The 16,040-nt window shown below is 43.8% G+C and overlaps 1 protein-coding gene across 1 annotated transcript in view; it reads right to left on the minus strand.

Annotated features, from left to right (window-relative positions):
• col27a1a (collagen, type XXVII, alpha 1a) overlaps nt 1-16,040 on the minus strand; it is a 282,454-nt gene that overhangs the window by 77,810 nt on the left and 188,604 nt on the right. Inside the window, exon 33 of the mRNA XM_036977752.1 lies at nt 12,630-12,683. Within this exon, the coding sequence (XP_036833647.1) occupies nt 12,630-12,683 (54 nt within the window). The remainder of the gene's footprint in view (nt 1-12,629; nt 12,684-16,040) is intronic.

A 16,040-nucleotide genomic window follows, 5' to 3' on the forward strand; every position in this document is an offset into this window, starting at 1 on the left:
CAGGAAACAGCAGAGGGAACACCCCCCTATCCACATCGATGGGACAGTAGTGGAGAAGGTAGTAAGTTTTAAGTTCCTCGGCGTACACATCGCAGACAAACTGAATTGGTCCACCCACACAGACAGCATCGTGAAGAAGGCGCAAATTTGGCTTGTCACCAAAAGCACTCACAAACTTCTACAGATGCACAATCGAGAGCATCCTGTCGGGCTGTATCACCGCCTGGTACGGCAACTGCTCCACCCACAACCGTAAGGCTCTCCAGAGGGTAGTGAAGTCTGCACAACGCATCACCGGGGGCAAACTACCTGCCCTCCAGGACACCTACACAACCCGATGTCACAGGAAGGCCATAAAGATCATCAAGGACAACAACCACCCGAGCCACTGCCTGTTCACCCCTCTATCATCCAGAAGGCGAGGTCAGTACAGGTGCATCAAAGCTGGGACCGAGAGACTGAAAAACAGCTTCCATCTCAAGGCCATCAGACTGTTAAACAGCCACCACTAAAATTGAGTGGCTGCTGCCAACACACTGACTCAACTCCAGCCACTTTAATGATGGGAATTGATGTCAAATATATCACTAGCCACTTTAAACTATGCCACTTTGTTTACATACCCTACATTACTCATCTCATATGTATATACTGTACTCGATACCATCTACTGCATCTTGCCTATGCCGCTCTGTACCATCACTCATTCATATACATGTATCTTTATGTACATGTTCTTTATCCCTTTACACTTGTGTGTATAAGGTAGTAGTTTTGGAATTGTTAGTTAGATTACTCGTTGGTTATTACTGTATTGCCGGAACTAGAAGCACAAGCATTTCGCTACATGTATGTCACAAACAAATTTGATTTGATTTTGATTTGATTTAATTTAGTGCTTGAACTAGAGTTTCCACAGAGACCTCCTATGTGTTATCAATGGCGCCTCAACCTCATTTTACTCTCAGATAAGGAGTTTGTCAATTTCATTTCTTCTGAAATCACCTTATTGCTAGAAACTAATTCAACACCAGGTATGTCCTGCTCTACCATATGGGAGTCTCTCAAAGCATACCTACGTGGCCAAATAATTTCTTATACAGCCAACCAAAACAGAGTTCGCTCTCAGCGACTTCAGGACCTGAGCGAGTCCATAGCCACATTGGATGAGAAGTATGCTTCGGATCCTTCCTCTGATCTGCATAAAGAGTGCCAACTACTCCAATCTGAATTTGATGAGCTTTCTACCAGGCAAGCTGAACAGTTACTCTTGCGAGCTCGATACAAAGTGTATGAACAAGGTGACAAGGCCAGTAAACTCCTTGCACATCAGATCCGTAAATCTCGTTTAAAATCGTTTAATCCCACAGATAAGGACCCCCGTCTGGTGCCACCACAGTTATACATAAAGAGATCAATGATCAATGATCAATGATCAATGATCAATTCAAACAATTTTACTCTGCGCTATACACCTCTGAAACCCCTCAAGACCCTTTGCTGATTGATTCCTTCTTTAATGGCTTGACTATGCCTTCAATTGATACAGACTCCCATGACTGTCTAGAAGAAGAATTTACACCTGAGGAGATTGCAACAGCAGTGTCCACAATGAAAAGTGGTAAATCACCACTACATATTCTTATTCATCTCTTTACATTTGTGTGAATTTGTGAGTATGAGGTAGTTGTGAATTTGTTAGATTACTTGTTAGATTGTACTGCATAGTCAGAACTAGAAGCACAAGCATTTCACTACACTCACATTAACATCTGATAACCATGTGTATGTGACCAATAAAGTTTGATTTGACCTCAATACCTCAACTACCTCGTACCCCTGCACATTGACTCAGTACCGGAACTCCTTGTATATAGCCTCGTTATTGTTATTTTATTGTGTTACTTTTTAGATTTTATTTGTCACATGCAATAGTTGTAAACTTTACCGTGAAATGCTTACTAAAACGTTTTAACTCTGCATTGTTGGGAAGGGGCTGGTAAGTAAGCATTTCATGGTAAATTCTACAACTGTTGTATTCGGCGCATGTGACATATAAAATGTGATTTGATCCAGTGTAGGTAACAAAAAATATTATATATAGCCCCCAGAATTATCACAGACTTAGTCTCCAGGTACCTATCCAATTATGTTTACTTTCTTTCTCTGCACACCTTAATATTGAGTTGCATCCCCACTCCCCTTTGCCCTCAGAACAGCTTCAATTCATCGGGACGAACTCTACAAGGTGTTGAAAGTGTTCCGCAGGAATGCTGACCCATGTTGACTCCAATGCTTCCCACAATTGTGTCAAGTTGGCTGGATGTCCTTTGAGTGGTGAACCACTCATGATACACATGGGAAACTGTTGAGCATGAAAAACCCAATGGCATTGCAGTTCTTGACACATCCGGCACCTACTACCATGCCCCGTTCAAAGGCACTTCAATCTTTTGTCTTGCCCATTCACCCTCTGAATGGCACACATACACAATCCATGTCTCAATTGTCTTAAGGCTTATAAATCCTTCCTAAACCTGGCTCCTCCCGTTCATCTACACTGATTAAAGTGAATTTAACAAGTGACATGAATAAGGGTACTGGTGTTCCCTGTATATAGCCATGTGATTTTTAATTGTTATTGTTTGTTATTCACTGTGTATTTATTCCTCGTGTCACAATTTATGTCACTAACTCTGCATTGTTGGAAAAGGACCCATAAGTAAGCATTTCACTGTTAGTCTACACCTGTTGCCTATGAAGCATGTGACAAATCAAATTTGACTTGATTTGTTTTAAAAATAATGTCAAGGCTTCGCTAGTGGGGCCTTGGATCAACGGCCGTGACCGGGAGTCCCATAGGGCGGTGCTCAGTTGTCGTCCAGGTTAGGTGAGTGTTTGGCCGGGGGGCTTTACTTGGCTAATCACGCTCTAGTGACTCCCTGTGGCAGGCCGTGCCCCTGCAGGCTCACTCGGTCATCAGTTGAACAGTGTTTCCTCCGACACATTGGTGCAGCTGGCTTCTGGGTTAAGCGAATGTGTGTAAAGACGCACAGTTTGGTGGGTCATGTTTTGGAGGATGCGTTATTGGACCTTCGCCATTCCGAGCCCATTGGGGAGTTGCAGCGATGAGACAAGATTGTAATCACAAAATCACAAGATTTTAATTACCCAAAAAATGATGTCAAAAGCTGGCTAATGAGTGAACAGTAGAACCATTTTTTATTTCTGTATCTCTGTAATGTGTCATACCACAATGGAAATAAGTCTCTGACTTTATTATCAAATCCAGGTCACGTGTTTTTATGTACAGTGCCTTCGGTAAGTATTCAGACCCCTTCACATTTTGTTACATTACCTTATTCTAAAACGTTTTAAATAAAACAATTTCCTCAAATCTACACACAATACAGCATAATGACAAAGTGAAAACAAGTTTAGATATTTTTGTAAATGTATTATAACCAAAAAAACAGAATAACTTATTTACAAGTATTCAGACCCTTTGCTATGAGACTCGAAGTTGAGCTCAGGAGCATCCTGTTTCCATTGACCATCCTTGAAATGTTTCTACAACTTGATTTGAGTCCACCTGTGGTAAATGCAATTAATTGGACAGTATTTGTAAAGGCTCATACCTGTCGATATAAGGTCCCAGAGTTGACAGTGCACATCAGAGCAAAAAACAAGCGATGAGGTCGAATGAATTGTCCGTAGAGCTCCGAGACAGGATTGTGTCGTGACACAGATCTGGGGAAGGGTACCAAAACATTTCTGCAGCATTGAAGGTCCCCAAGAACACAGTGGCCTCCATCATTCCTAAATTGAAGAAATTTGGAACCACCAAGATTCTGACTAGAGCTGGCCACCCGGCCAAACTGAGCAATCGGTGGAGAAGGACCTTTGTCAGGGAGGTGACCAAGAACCTGATGGTCACTCTGACAGAGCTCTAGAGTTCCTCTGTGGAGATGGAAGAACCTTCAATAAGGACAACCATCTCTGCAGCACTCCACCAATTAGGCCTTTAAGGTACAGTGGCCAGACTGAAGCCACTCCTCAGTAAAAGGCACACGACAGCCTGCCTGGAGTTTGCCAAAAGGAACCTAAAAGACTCTCAGACCATGAGAAAAAAGATATCGTGGTCTGATGAAACCAATATTGAACTCTTTGGCCCGAATACCAAGCGCCACGTCTGGAGGAAACATGGCACCATCCCTTCGGTGAAGCATGGTGGCAACATCATGCTGTGGGGATGTTTTTCAGCGGCAGGGACTGGGAAACTATTCAGACTCGAGGCAAAGATGAACAGAGCAAGGAACAGATGAAAACCTGCTATACAGTGCTCAGGACTTCAGACTGGGGAGAAGATTTACCTTCCAACAGGACAACGACCCTAAGCACACAGCCAAGACAAGGCAGGAGTGGCTTCGGGACAAGTCTCTAAATGTCATTGAATGGCCTAGCCTGAGCGCGGGTGATGTCATTCGGAAACATAATGTTAACTTTCACTGCTATGCGGACGACACACAGCTATACATTTTGATGAAACATGGTGAAGACCCAACATTGACCTACCTGGAAGCCTGTGTTTCAGACATAAGGAAGTGGATGGCGGCAAATGTTCTACTTTTAAACTCGGACAAAAACAGAGATGCTAGTTCTAGGTCCCAAGAAACAAAGATATCTTCTGTTGAATATGACAATTAATCTTGATGGTTGTACAGTTGTTTCAAATAAAACTGTGAAGGACCTCGGCGTTACTCTGGACCCTGATCTCTCTTTTGACCAACATATCAAGACTGTTACAAGGACAGCTTTTTTCCATCTACGTAACAGTGCAAAAATCTAAAACTTTCCGTCCAAAAATGATGCAGAAAAATTAATCCATGCTTTTGTTACTTCTAGGTTAGACTACTGCAATGCTCTACTTTCCGGCTACCCGGATAAAGAATTACATAAACTTCAGTTAGTGGTAAACACAGCTGCTAGAATCTTTACTGAAACCAAAAAAAGTGATCATATTACTCCAGTGCTAGCCTCTCTACACTGGCTTCCTGTTAAGGCAAGGGCTGATTTCAAGGTTTTACTTTTAACCTACAAAGCATTACATGGGCTTGCTCCTACCTATCTTTCCGATTTGATCCTGCCGTACATACCTACACATACGCTACGGTCACAAGATGCAGGCCTCCTTATTGTCCCTAGAATTTCTAAGCAAACAGCAGGAGGAAGGGCTTTCTCCTATAGAGCTCATTTTTTATGCAATGGTCTGCCTATCTTTATTGAAGATTCATCTCTTCAGTAGGTCTTATGATTGAGTGTAGTCTGGCCCAGGAGTGTGAAGGTGACTGGAAAGGCACTGTAGCAACGGACCACAATTGCTGTCTCTGTCTGGCCAGTTCCCCTCTCTCCACAGGGATTCTCTGCCTCTAACCCTATTACAGGGGCTGAGAGTCACTGGCTTACTGGTGCTCTTCCATGCCGTCCCTAGGAGGGGTGCGTCACTTGAGTGGGTTGAGTCACTGACGTGATCTTCCTGTCCGGGTTGGCGCCCCACCCCTGGGTTGTGCCGTGGCGGAGATCTTTGTGGGCTATACTCGGCCTTGACTCACGATGTTAAGTTGGTGGTTGGAGATATCCCTCTAGTGGTGTGGGGGCTGTGCTTTGGCAAAGTGGGTGGGGTTATATCCTGCCTGTTTGGCCCTGTATCGTCGGACGGGATCACAGTGTCTCCCAACCCCTCCTGTCTCAGGCTCCAGTATTTATGCTGCAGTAGTTTGTGTCGGGGTGAGTCTGTTATATCTGGAGTATTTCTCCTGTCTTATTCGGTGTCCTGTGTGAATATATGTGTGCTTTCTCTAATTCTCTCTTTTTCTCTATTTCTTTCTCTCGGAGGAAGACCATGCCTCAGGACAAGCTGGCCTGATGACTCCTTGCATTTCCCAGTCCACTGGTCATGCTGCTGCTCCAGTTTCAACTGTTCTGCCTGCGGCTATGGAACCCTGACCTGTTCACCGGACGTGCTACCTGTTCCAGACCTGCTGTTTTCAACTCTCTAGAGACAGCAGGAGTGGTAGAGATACTCTGAATGATCGGCTATGAAAAGCCAACTGACATTTACTCCTGACGTGCTGACCTGTTGCACCCTCTACAACCACTGTGATTATTATTTGACCCTGCTGGTCATCAATGAACATTTGAACATCTTGGCCATGTTCTGTTAGAATCTCCACCTGGAACACCCAGAAGAGGACTGGTTCCTTTCTAGGTTTCTTCCTAGGTTGAGGAGTTTTCGGGAGTTTTTCCTAGCCACCGTGCTTCTACACCTGCATTGCTTGCTGTTTGGGGTTTTAGGCTGGGTTTCTGTACAGTACTTTGTAACATCAGCTGATGTAAGAAGGGCTTTATAAATGCATTTGATTTATTGACTTGAATCCGATCGAACATCTCTGGAAAGACCTGAAAATAGCTGTGCAGCAACGCTCCCCATCCAACCTGACAGAGCTTGAGAGGATCTGCAGAGAATAATGGGAGAAACTCGCCAAATACAGGTGTGCCAAGCTTGTAGCGTCATACCTAAGAAGACTCGTGCCTGTAATCGCATCCAAAGGTGCAACAAAAAAGTATTGAGTAAAGCGTCTCATTAAATCAAATAAAATTGTAGAAATCACATGCTCTGAATATAAAAGGTGTAGACATTTACAAGCTCTTAACCAACAATGCAGTAAAGAAAATACTTTAAATTAGTAAGAAATACAACAAATTACTACAGAGCAGCAGTAAGATAACAATAGCGAGGCTACAGTGGCTTGCGACAGTATTCACCCCCCTTGCCATTTCTCTCATTATGTTGGCTTACAACCTAGAATTAAAAATAGATTTTTGGGGAGTTTGTATCATTTGATTTACACAACATGCCTTCCACTTTGAAGATGCAAAATATTTTCTCTTGTGAAACAAACAAGAAATAAGACCAAAAAAACAGAAAACTTGAGCGTGCATAACCATTCACCCCCCCCCCCCTCAAAGTTAATACTTTGTAGCGCCCCCTTTTGCAGCAATTACAGCTGCAAGTCTCTTGGGGTATGTCTCCATAAGCTTGGCACATCTAGCCACTGGGATGTTTGCCCATTCTTCAAGGAAAAACTGCTCTTTCAAGTTGGATGGGTTCCGCTGGTGTACAGCAATCTTTACATCATACCACATAATCTCAATTGGATTGAGGTCTGGGCTTTGACTAGGCCATTCCAAGACATGTAAATGTTTCCCCTTAAACCACTCAAGCATTGCTTTAGCAGTATGCTTAGGGTCATTGTCCTGCTGAAAGGTGAACCTCCGCCCCAGTCTCAAATCTCTGGAAGACTGAAACAGGTTTCCCTCAAGAATTTAGTCTCATCTGACCAGGGTACCTTCTTCCATATGTTTGGGGAGTCTTGGCGAACACCAAACGTGTTTGCTTATTTTTTTCTTCAAGCAATGTCTTTTTTCTGGCCACTCTTCCATAAAGCCCAGGTCTGTGGAGTGTATGGCTTAAAGTGATCCTATGGACAGATACTCAAATCTCCACTGTGGAGCTTTGCAGCTACTTCAGGGTTATCTTTGGTCTCTTGCCTGGTCCATGAGTTTTGGTGGGCGGCCGACTGTTGGCAGGTTTGTTGTGGTGCCATATTCTTTCCATTTCTAATAATGGATTTAAGGGTGCTCCGTGGGATGTTCAAAGTTTCAAATTTTTTTTTGGTGCACCCTGCTTAGTGGTGTTGCAGACTCTGGGGCCTTTCAGAACAGGTGTATACTGAGATCATGTGACATATCATGTCAAACTTAAATAAAGTCCACCTGTGTGCAATCAAACTAATTATGTGACATCTGAAGGCAATTGGTTGCACCAGATCGTATTTAGCGGCTTCATAGCAAATGGGGTGAATACACCACTTTTCCATTTTTTTGCATTTTTTTGAAACAAGCTATTTTTTCCATTTCACTTCACCAATTTTGACTATTTTGTGTATGTCCATTACATGAAATCCAAATAAAAATCAATTTAAATTATAGGTTGAATAATTTTGCAAGGCACTGTATATACAGGGGGTACCGGTACAGAGAAATATCAGTGTGTATGTAGGTAGAGTTATTAAAGTGACTATGCATAGATGACAACAGAGAGTAGCAGCAGTGTAGAAGAGGGGGGGTGGGGGCAATGCAAATAGTCTTGGTAGCCATTTAATTAGTGTTCAGGAGTCATATGGCTTGGGGGTAGAAGCCATAATTAATGTTCAGGAGTCTTATGGCTTGGGGGTAGAAGCTGTTTAGAAGCCTCTTGGACCTAGACTTGGCGCTCCGGTACTGCTTGCTGTGCGGTAACAGAGAGAACAGTCTATGACTAGGGTGGCTGGAGTCTTTGACAATTTTTAGGGCATTCCTCTGACACCTCCTGGTATAGAGGTCCTGCATGGCAGGAAGCTTGGCCCCGGTGATGTACTGGGCCGTACGCACTACTCTCTGTTGTGCCTTGCGGTCGGAGGCCGAGCAGATGCCATAACAGGCAGTGATGCTCTCAATGATGCAGCTGTAGAGGATCTGAGGACCCATGACAAATCTTTTCAGTCTCCTGAGGGGGAATAGGTTTTTTCGTGCCCTCTTCATGACTGTCTTGGTGTGCTTGGACCATGTTAGTTTGCTGGTGATGTGGACGCCAAGAAAATTGAAGCTCTGAACCTGCTACAGCCCCATCGATGAGAATGGGAGTGTGCTCGGTCCTTCTTTTCCTATATTCCACAATCATCTCCTTTGTCTTGATCACGTTGAGGGAGAGGTTGTTGTCCTTGCACCACACGGTCAGGTCTCTGACCTCCTTCGTATAGGTTGTGGCGACGTTGTCGGTGATCAGGCTCACCACTGTTGTGTCATTGGCAAACTTAATGATGGTGTTGGAGTCGCGCCTGGCCATGCAGTCATGAGTGAAAAGGGAGTCCCGGAGGGGACTGAGCATGCACTCCTGAGGGGCCCCCATGTTGAAGATCAGTGTGGAGGATGTATTGTTTACCTACCCTTACCACCTGGGGGGTGGCCCGTCAGGAAGTCCAGGATCCAGTTGCAGAAGGAGGTGTTTAGTCCCAGGGTGCTTAGCTTAGTGATGAGCTTTGAGGGCACTATGATGTTGAACGCTGAGCTGTAGTCAATGAATAACAGTCTCACATATGTCTTAATTTTGTCCAGGTGTGAAAGGGCAGTGTGGAGTGCAATAGAGATTGTATCATCTGTAGCTCTGTTTGGGGCGGTATGCAAATTGAAGTGGGTCTAGGGTTTCTGGGATAATAGTGTTAATGTGGGCCATTACCAGCTTTTCAAAGCATTTCATGGCTACATACGTGAGTGCTACAGGTCGGTAGTCATTTAGGCAGGTTATCTTAGTGTTCTTGGGTAGAGAAACTATGGTGTTCTGCTTGAAACATGGGACTATGGTGGTCTTACAGACTCAGACAGGGAGAGGTTGAAATTGTCAGTGACGACACTTGCCAGTTTTTCAGTGCATGCTCCGAGTACACATCCTGGTAATCTGTCTGGCCCTGCGACCTTGTGAATGTTGACCTGTTTAAAAGGTCTACTCATACCGGCTGTGGAGAGCGTGATTACACAGTCGTCCTTAACAGCTGATGCTCTCATGCATGTTTCAGTTTTCCTTTCCTCGAAGCGAGCACAGAAGTTATTTAGCTTGTCACTAGGCAGCTCTCAGCTGTGCTTCCCTTTGTAGTCTGTAATAGTTTGCAAGCCATGCCACATCCATCAAGCGTCAGAGCTGATTACTTATGCACAGTGCCTTGCGAAAGTATTCGGCCCCCTTGAACTTTGCGACCTTTTGCCACATTTCAGGCTTCAAACATGAAGATATAAAACTGTATTTTTTTGTGAAGAATCAACAACAGGTGGGACACAATCATGAAGTGGAACGACATTTATTGCATATTTCAAACTTTTTTAACAAATCAAAAACTGAAAAATTGGGCGTGCAAAATTACTCAGCCCCTTTACTTTCAGTGCAGCAAACTCTCTCCAGAAGTTCAGTGAGGATCTCTGAATGATCCAATGTTGACCTAAATGACTAATGATGATAAATACAATCCACCTGTGTGTAATCAAGTCTCCGTATAAATGCACCTGCACTGTGATAGTCTCAGAAGTCCGTTAAAAGCTCAGAGAGCATCATGTAGAACAAGGAACACACCAGGCAGGTCCGAGATACTGTTGTGAAGAAGTTTAAAGCCGGATTTGGACACAAAAAGATTTCCCAAGCTTTAAACATCCCAAGGAGCACTGTGCAAGCGATAATATTGAAATGGAAGGAGTATCAGACCACTGCAAATCTACCAAGACCTGGCCGTCCCTCTAAACTTTCAGCTCATACAAGGAGAAGACTGATCAGAGATGCAGCCAAGAGGCCCATGATCACTCTGGATGAACTGCAGAGATCTACAGCTGAGGTGGGAGACTCTGTCCATAGGACAACAATCAGTCGTATATTGCACAAATCTGGCCTTTATGGAAGAGTGGCAGAAGAAAGCCATTTCTTAAAGATATCCATAAAAAGTGTTGTTTAAAGTTTGCCACAAGCCACCTGGGAGACACACCAAACATGTGGAAGAAGGTGCTCTGGTCAGATGAAACCAAAATTGAACTTTTTGGCAACAATGCAAAACGTTATGTTTGGCGTAAAAGCAACACAGCTGAACACACCATCCCCACTGTCAAACATGGTGGTGGCAGCATCATGGTTTGGGCCTGATTTTCTTCAGCAGGGACAGGGAAGATGGTTAAAATTGATGGGAAGATGGATGGAGCCAAATACAGGACCATTCTGGAAGAAAACCTGATGGAGTCTGCAAAAGACCTGAGACTGGGACGGAGATTTGTCTTCCAACAAGACAATGATCCAAAACATAAAGCAAAATCTACAATGGAATGGTTCAAAAATAAACATATCCAGGTGTTAGAATGGCCAAGTCAAAGTCCAGACCTAAATCCAATCGAGAATCTGTGGAAAGAACTGAAAACTGCTGTTCACAAATGCTCTCCATCCAACCTCACTGAGCTCGAGCTGTTTTGCAAGGAGGAATGGGAAAAGATTTCAGTCTCTCGATGTGCAAAACTGATAGAGATACCCCAAGCGACTTACAGCTGTAATCGCAGCAAAAGGTGGCGCTACAAAGTATTAACTTAAGGGGGCTGAATCATTTTGCACGTCCAATTTTTCTGTTTTTGATTTGTTAAAAAAGTTTGAAATATCCAATAAATGTCGTTCCACTTCATGATTGTGTCCCACTTGTTGTTGATTCTTCACAAAAAAATACAGTTTTATATCTTTATGTTTGAAGCCTGAAATGTGGCAAAAGGTCGCAAAGTTCAAGGGGGCCGAATACTTTCGCAAGGCACTGTAAATGTGATATTTCAGTTACTTTATATAAATGAGCAAACATTTCTAAAAAAACAGTTTTTGCTTTGTCATTATGGGGTATTGTGTGTAGATTGACGAGGAAAAATAAAAGAATAATACTGTAGCTAACAAAATGTGGAAAATGTCAAGGGGTCTGAAAATTTTCCGAATGCACTTTATATACACTGTGTATATACACTACCGTTCAGAAGTTCGGTATCACTTAGAAATGCCCTTGTTTTCCATGAAAACATACATGAAATTAGTAGCAAAATGAATAGGAAATATGAAGATGTTGACAAGGTTATAAATAATGATTTTTAATTGAAATAATAATTGTCCTTCAAACTTTGCTTTCGTCAAAGAATCCTCCATTTGCAGCAATTACAGCCTTGCAGACCTTTGGCATTGTAGTTGTCAATTTGTTGAGGTAATCTGAAGAGATTTCACCCCATGATTCCTGAAGCACCTCCCACAAGGTCGATTGGCTTGATGGGCACTTCTTATGTACCATAGGGACAAGCTGCTCCAGCAACAGCTCAATAGGGTTGAGATCCGATGACTGTGCTGGACACTCCACTATAGACAGAATACCAGCTGATACTCCAGATACTCAACTAGTGTAAAGAAGGCCAGTTTTATTGCTCTTTAATCAGGACAACAGTTTTCAGCTGTGCTAACATAACTGTAAAAGGGTTTTCTAATGATAAATTTACCTTTTAAAATTATAAACTTGAATTAGCTAACACAACATGCCATTGGAACACAGGAGTGATGGTTTCTGATAATGGGCCTATGTAGATAGCCCATAAGAAATCTTCCATTTTCCAGCTACAATAGTCAATTAGACATTAACAATGTCTACACTGTATTTATGATCAATTTGATGTCATTATAATGGACAAAAAAGGTGGTTTTCTTTAAAAAACAAGGACATTTCTAAGTGACCCCAAACTTTTGAACAGTAGTGTGTTTTTATATGACAAATAAAATCAGTCAATCAATTATTCATTATAGAACAAACAGGTACATCCTGATTCAACTAGTGAGACCAGACGATGTGAATGTGTATGTGTCTGTGTGTGTGTGAGAGAGAGTGATACAGTGTGTGTACATGTGCATGTGTGTGTGTGTGTGCGTGCGCGCATGAGTGTACGTGTGAGCATGCATGTGTGTGTGTACTGTATGTGTGAATTCTCACCTGTAGACCAGTTTCTCCTAGTGGCCCCACTGTCCCCACTGGCCCAGGGAGTCCCTAGAAAACACAGCAGAGACACAATGTTGATGAGAGATGGTCATATAAGAGAAACCAATGCAGCTTTGTGCTCAAACAACATGAGAACTATCCTTGTTCAACCATCCTCATCTTATGAGCCTACGTTCTGTTTCACTACATGGATTCACGAGGGCTACAGTCAGGTCAAGGTTGGTGGATCAAGTTACAAGAGAACAGGTGCTGCCCAAAAATGAGTAGGGGACAATGGGGTAAGTTGAGGGAATTTTTACATTTAAATCAAACTTTATTTGTCACATGCACCGAATACAAAAACCTTACCGTGAAATTCTTATTTACAAGCACTTAACCAACAGTGCAGCACAAGATAGAGTTAAGAACATATTTGCCAAATAAACTAAAGTAAAAAATAATAAAAAGTAACACAGTAAAATAACAATAACGAGGATATATACAGGGGGTACAGGTACTGAGTCAATATGCGGGGGTACAGGTTAGTCGAGGTAATTTGTACATGTCGGTAGGGATGAAGTGACTATGTACAGATACTAGACAGCGGGGGGGGGGGGGGGGGGGGGGTCAATGTAGATAGTCCGGGTTGCCACTTGATTCATTGTTCAGCAGTCTTATGGCTTGGGGGTAGAAGCTGTTAAGGAGCCTTTTGGTCCTAGACTCGGCTCTCCGGTACCGCTTGCCGTACGGTAGCAGAGAAAACAGTCCATGACTTGGGTGATTGGAGTCTTTGAAAAAATGTTGGGCTTTCCTCTGACACCAGATGCCGAGCACTTGCCATACCAGACGGTGTCTGCACCATGCTCTCAATGGTGCAGCTGTAGAACTTTTTGAGGATCTTCGGACTCATGCCAAATATTTTCAGTCTCCTGAGGGGGCAAAGGAGTTGTCGTGCCCTCTTCACGATTGTCTTGGTATGTTTGGACAATGATAGTTCGTTGGTAATGTGGAAACCAAGGAACTTGAAACTCTCGACCCTCTCCACTACAGTCCCATCAATGTTAATAATGGGGGCCTGTTTGTCCCGCCTTTTCCTGTAGTCCACGATCAGCTTCTTTGTCTTGCTCACATTGAGTGAGAGGTTGTTGTCCTGGCACCACACTGCCAGGTCTCTGACGTCCTCCCTATAGGCTGTCTCATCGTTATTGGTGATCAGGCCTACCACTGTTGTGTCATCTGCAAACTTAATGATGGTGTTGGAGTTGTGTTGGCCATGCAGTTGTGGGTGAACAGGGAGTACAGGAAGAGACTAAGCACACACCCCGAGGGGCCCCAGTGTTGAAGATCGGCGTGGCAGACGTGTTGTTGCCTACCCTTACCACCTGCGAGCGGCCCGTCAGGAAGTCCAAGATCAAGTTGCAGAGGGAGGTGTTTAGTCCCAGGGTCCTTAGCTTAGTGATGAGCTTTGAGGCCACTATGGTGTTGAACGCTGAGCTGTAGTCAATGAACAGCATTTTCACATAGGTGTTCCTTTTGTCCAGGTTCGAAAGGGCAGTGTGGAGTGCAATTGAGATTGCATCATCTGTGGATCTGTTGGGGTGGTATTTGAATTGGAGTGGGTCTAGGGTATCCGGGATGATGATGTTGAAGTCAAGACAAGAACAGCCTTTCAAAGCACATCAGCATCACTCCGTCAAGGGAAATGTAGTATTATTTTCAAACAAAGATTGCTACATATATTGCAGGATGCTGTAAATCCTGTGTATTGAGCCGCAGGACAGGCTCAACTTGCATTACATTACACCTGGGAAGAAAACACTTCAATTTGATCAATCTGCCAGTGGCTCAGCTTATCCCATGGCCATTGGCTAAACTTAACCCAAACATTTTGACTATATAGCCCACACACCTACAAGGATGCACTTTCATGCTAAGTTTAGGACCTCACATTGAAGCTTATAGAGACCAACTGATTAATAGAATCTCTCATGCATGTCTCGCAGTGAGCATAGAAGTAGTTCAGCTCATCTGGTAGGCTTGTGTTACTGGGCAGCTCTCGCCTGTGCTTCCCTTTGTAGTCTGTAATGGTTTGCAAACCCTGCCACATCCGTTGAGCGTCAAAGCCAGTGTAGTACGATTCGATTTTCGTCCTGTATTGCCGCTTTGCTTGTTTGATGGATCGTCGGAGGGCAAAGCGGGATTTCTTATAGCTTCTGGGTTAAAGTCCAGCTCCTTGAAAATGACAGCTGTAGCTCAGTGCGGATGCTGCCTGTAATCCATGGCTTCTGGTTGGGGTACGTACTTACGGTCACTGTGGGGACGACGTCATCGATGCACTTATTGATGAAGCCAATGACAGATGTCAATGACACTTCAGCGAGCAGGCCTTTCTAATCGACCTGGCCGGGTATCCTGGAATGATATTGACCTCATTCCATCAGTAGAGGATGCCTGGTTATTCTTTAAAAGTGCTTTCCTCAACATCTTAAATAAGCATGCCCCATTGTAATTTTTTTTTAACCAGGAACAGCTATAGTCCTTGGTTCACTCAAGACCTGACTGCCCTTGACCAGCACAAAAACATCCTGTAGCATACTGCATTAGCATCGAACAGGGAAGTTTTCAGGGAAGTTAGGAACCAATGTACACAGGAGGTTAGGAAAGCAAATACTAGCTTTTTCAAACAGAAACTTGCATCCTGTTGCACAAACTCTTATTCTCCATGGAGAATAAGTGCACCTCCTCCCAGCTGCCCACTGCACTGAGGCTAGGAAACACTGTCACCACCAATAAATCCATGATAATTGAGAATTCCAATAAGCCTTTTTCCTATGGCTGGCCATGCTTTCCACCTGGCTACACCTACCCCGGTAAAAAGCCCTGCAGCCCCCACAGCAACTTGCCCAAGCCCCATTTCTCCTTCACCCAAATCCAGATAGCTGATGTTCTGAAAGAGCTACAGAATCTGGACACCTTCAAATCAGCCGGGCTAGACAATCTGGACCCTCTCTTTCTAAAATTATCCGGCAAAAATGTTGCAACCCCTATTACTAGCCTGTTCAACCTTTCTTTCGTATCGGCTGAGATCCGCAAAGAATGGAAAGCTTCCGCGGTACACCTCAGCCATGCTCAAGGTCCTAAACGATATCATAACCGCCACCGAGATTATCTTTTGCTACTGTGCAGCTGTATTCATCGATCTGGCCAAAGCTTTCGACTCTGTCAATCACCACATTATCGGCAGAATCAACAGCCTTGGTTTCTAAAATGACTGCCTCGCCTGGTTCATCAACTACTTCTCAGACAGAGTTCAGTGTGTCAAATCAGATGGCCTATTGTCCGGACCTCTGGCAATCTCTATGGGGGTGCCACAGGGTTCAATTCTTGGGCCGACTCTTTTCTCTGTACACATCAATGATGTCGCTC

This window comes from Oncorhynchus mykiss, chromosome 5, assembly GCF_013265735.2.
Source record: "Oncorhynchus mykiss isolate Arlee chromosome 5, USDA_OmykA_1.1, whole genome shotgun sequence".
NCBI lineage: Eukaryota > Metazoa > Chordata > Actinopteri > Salmoniformes > Salmonidae > Oncorhynchus > Oncorhynchus mykiss.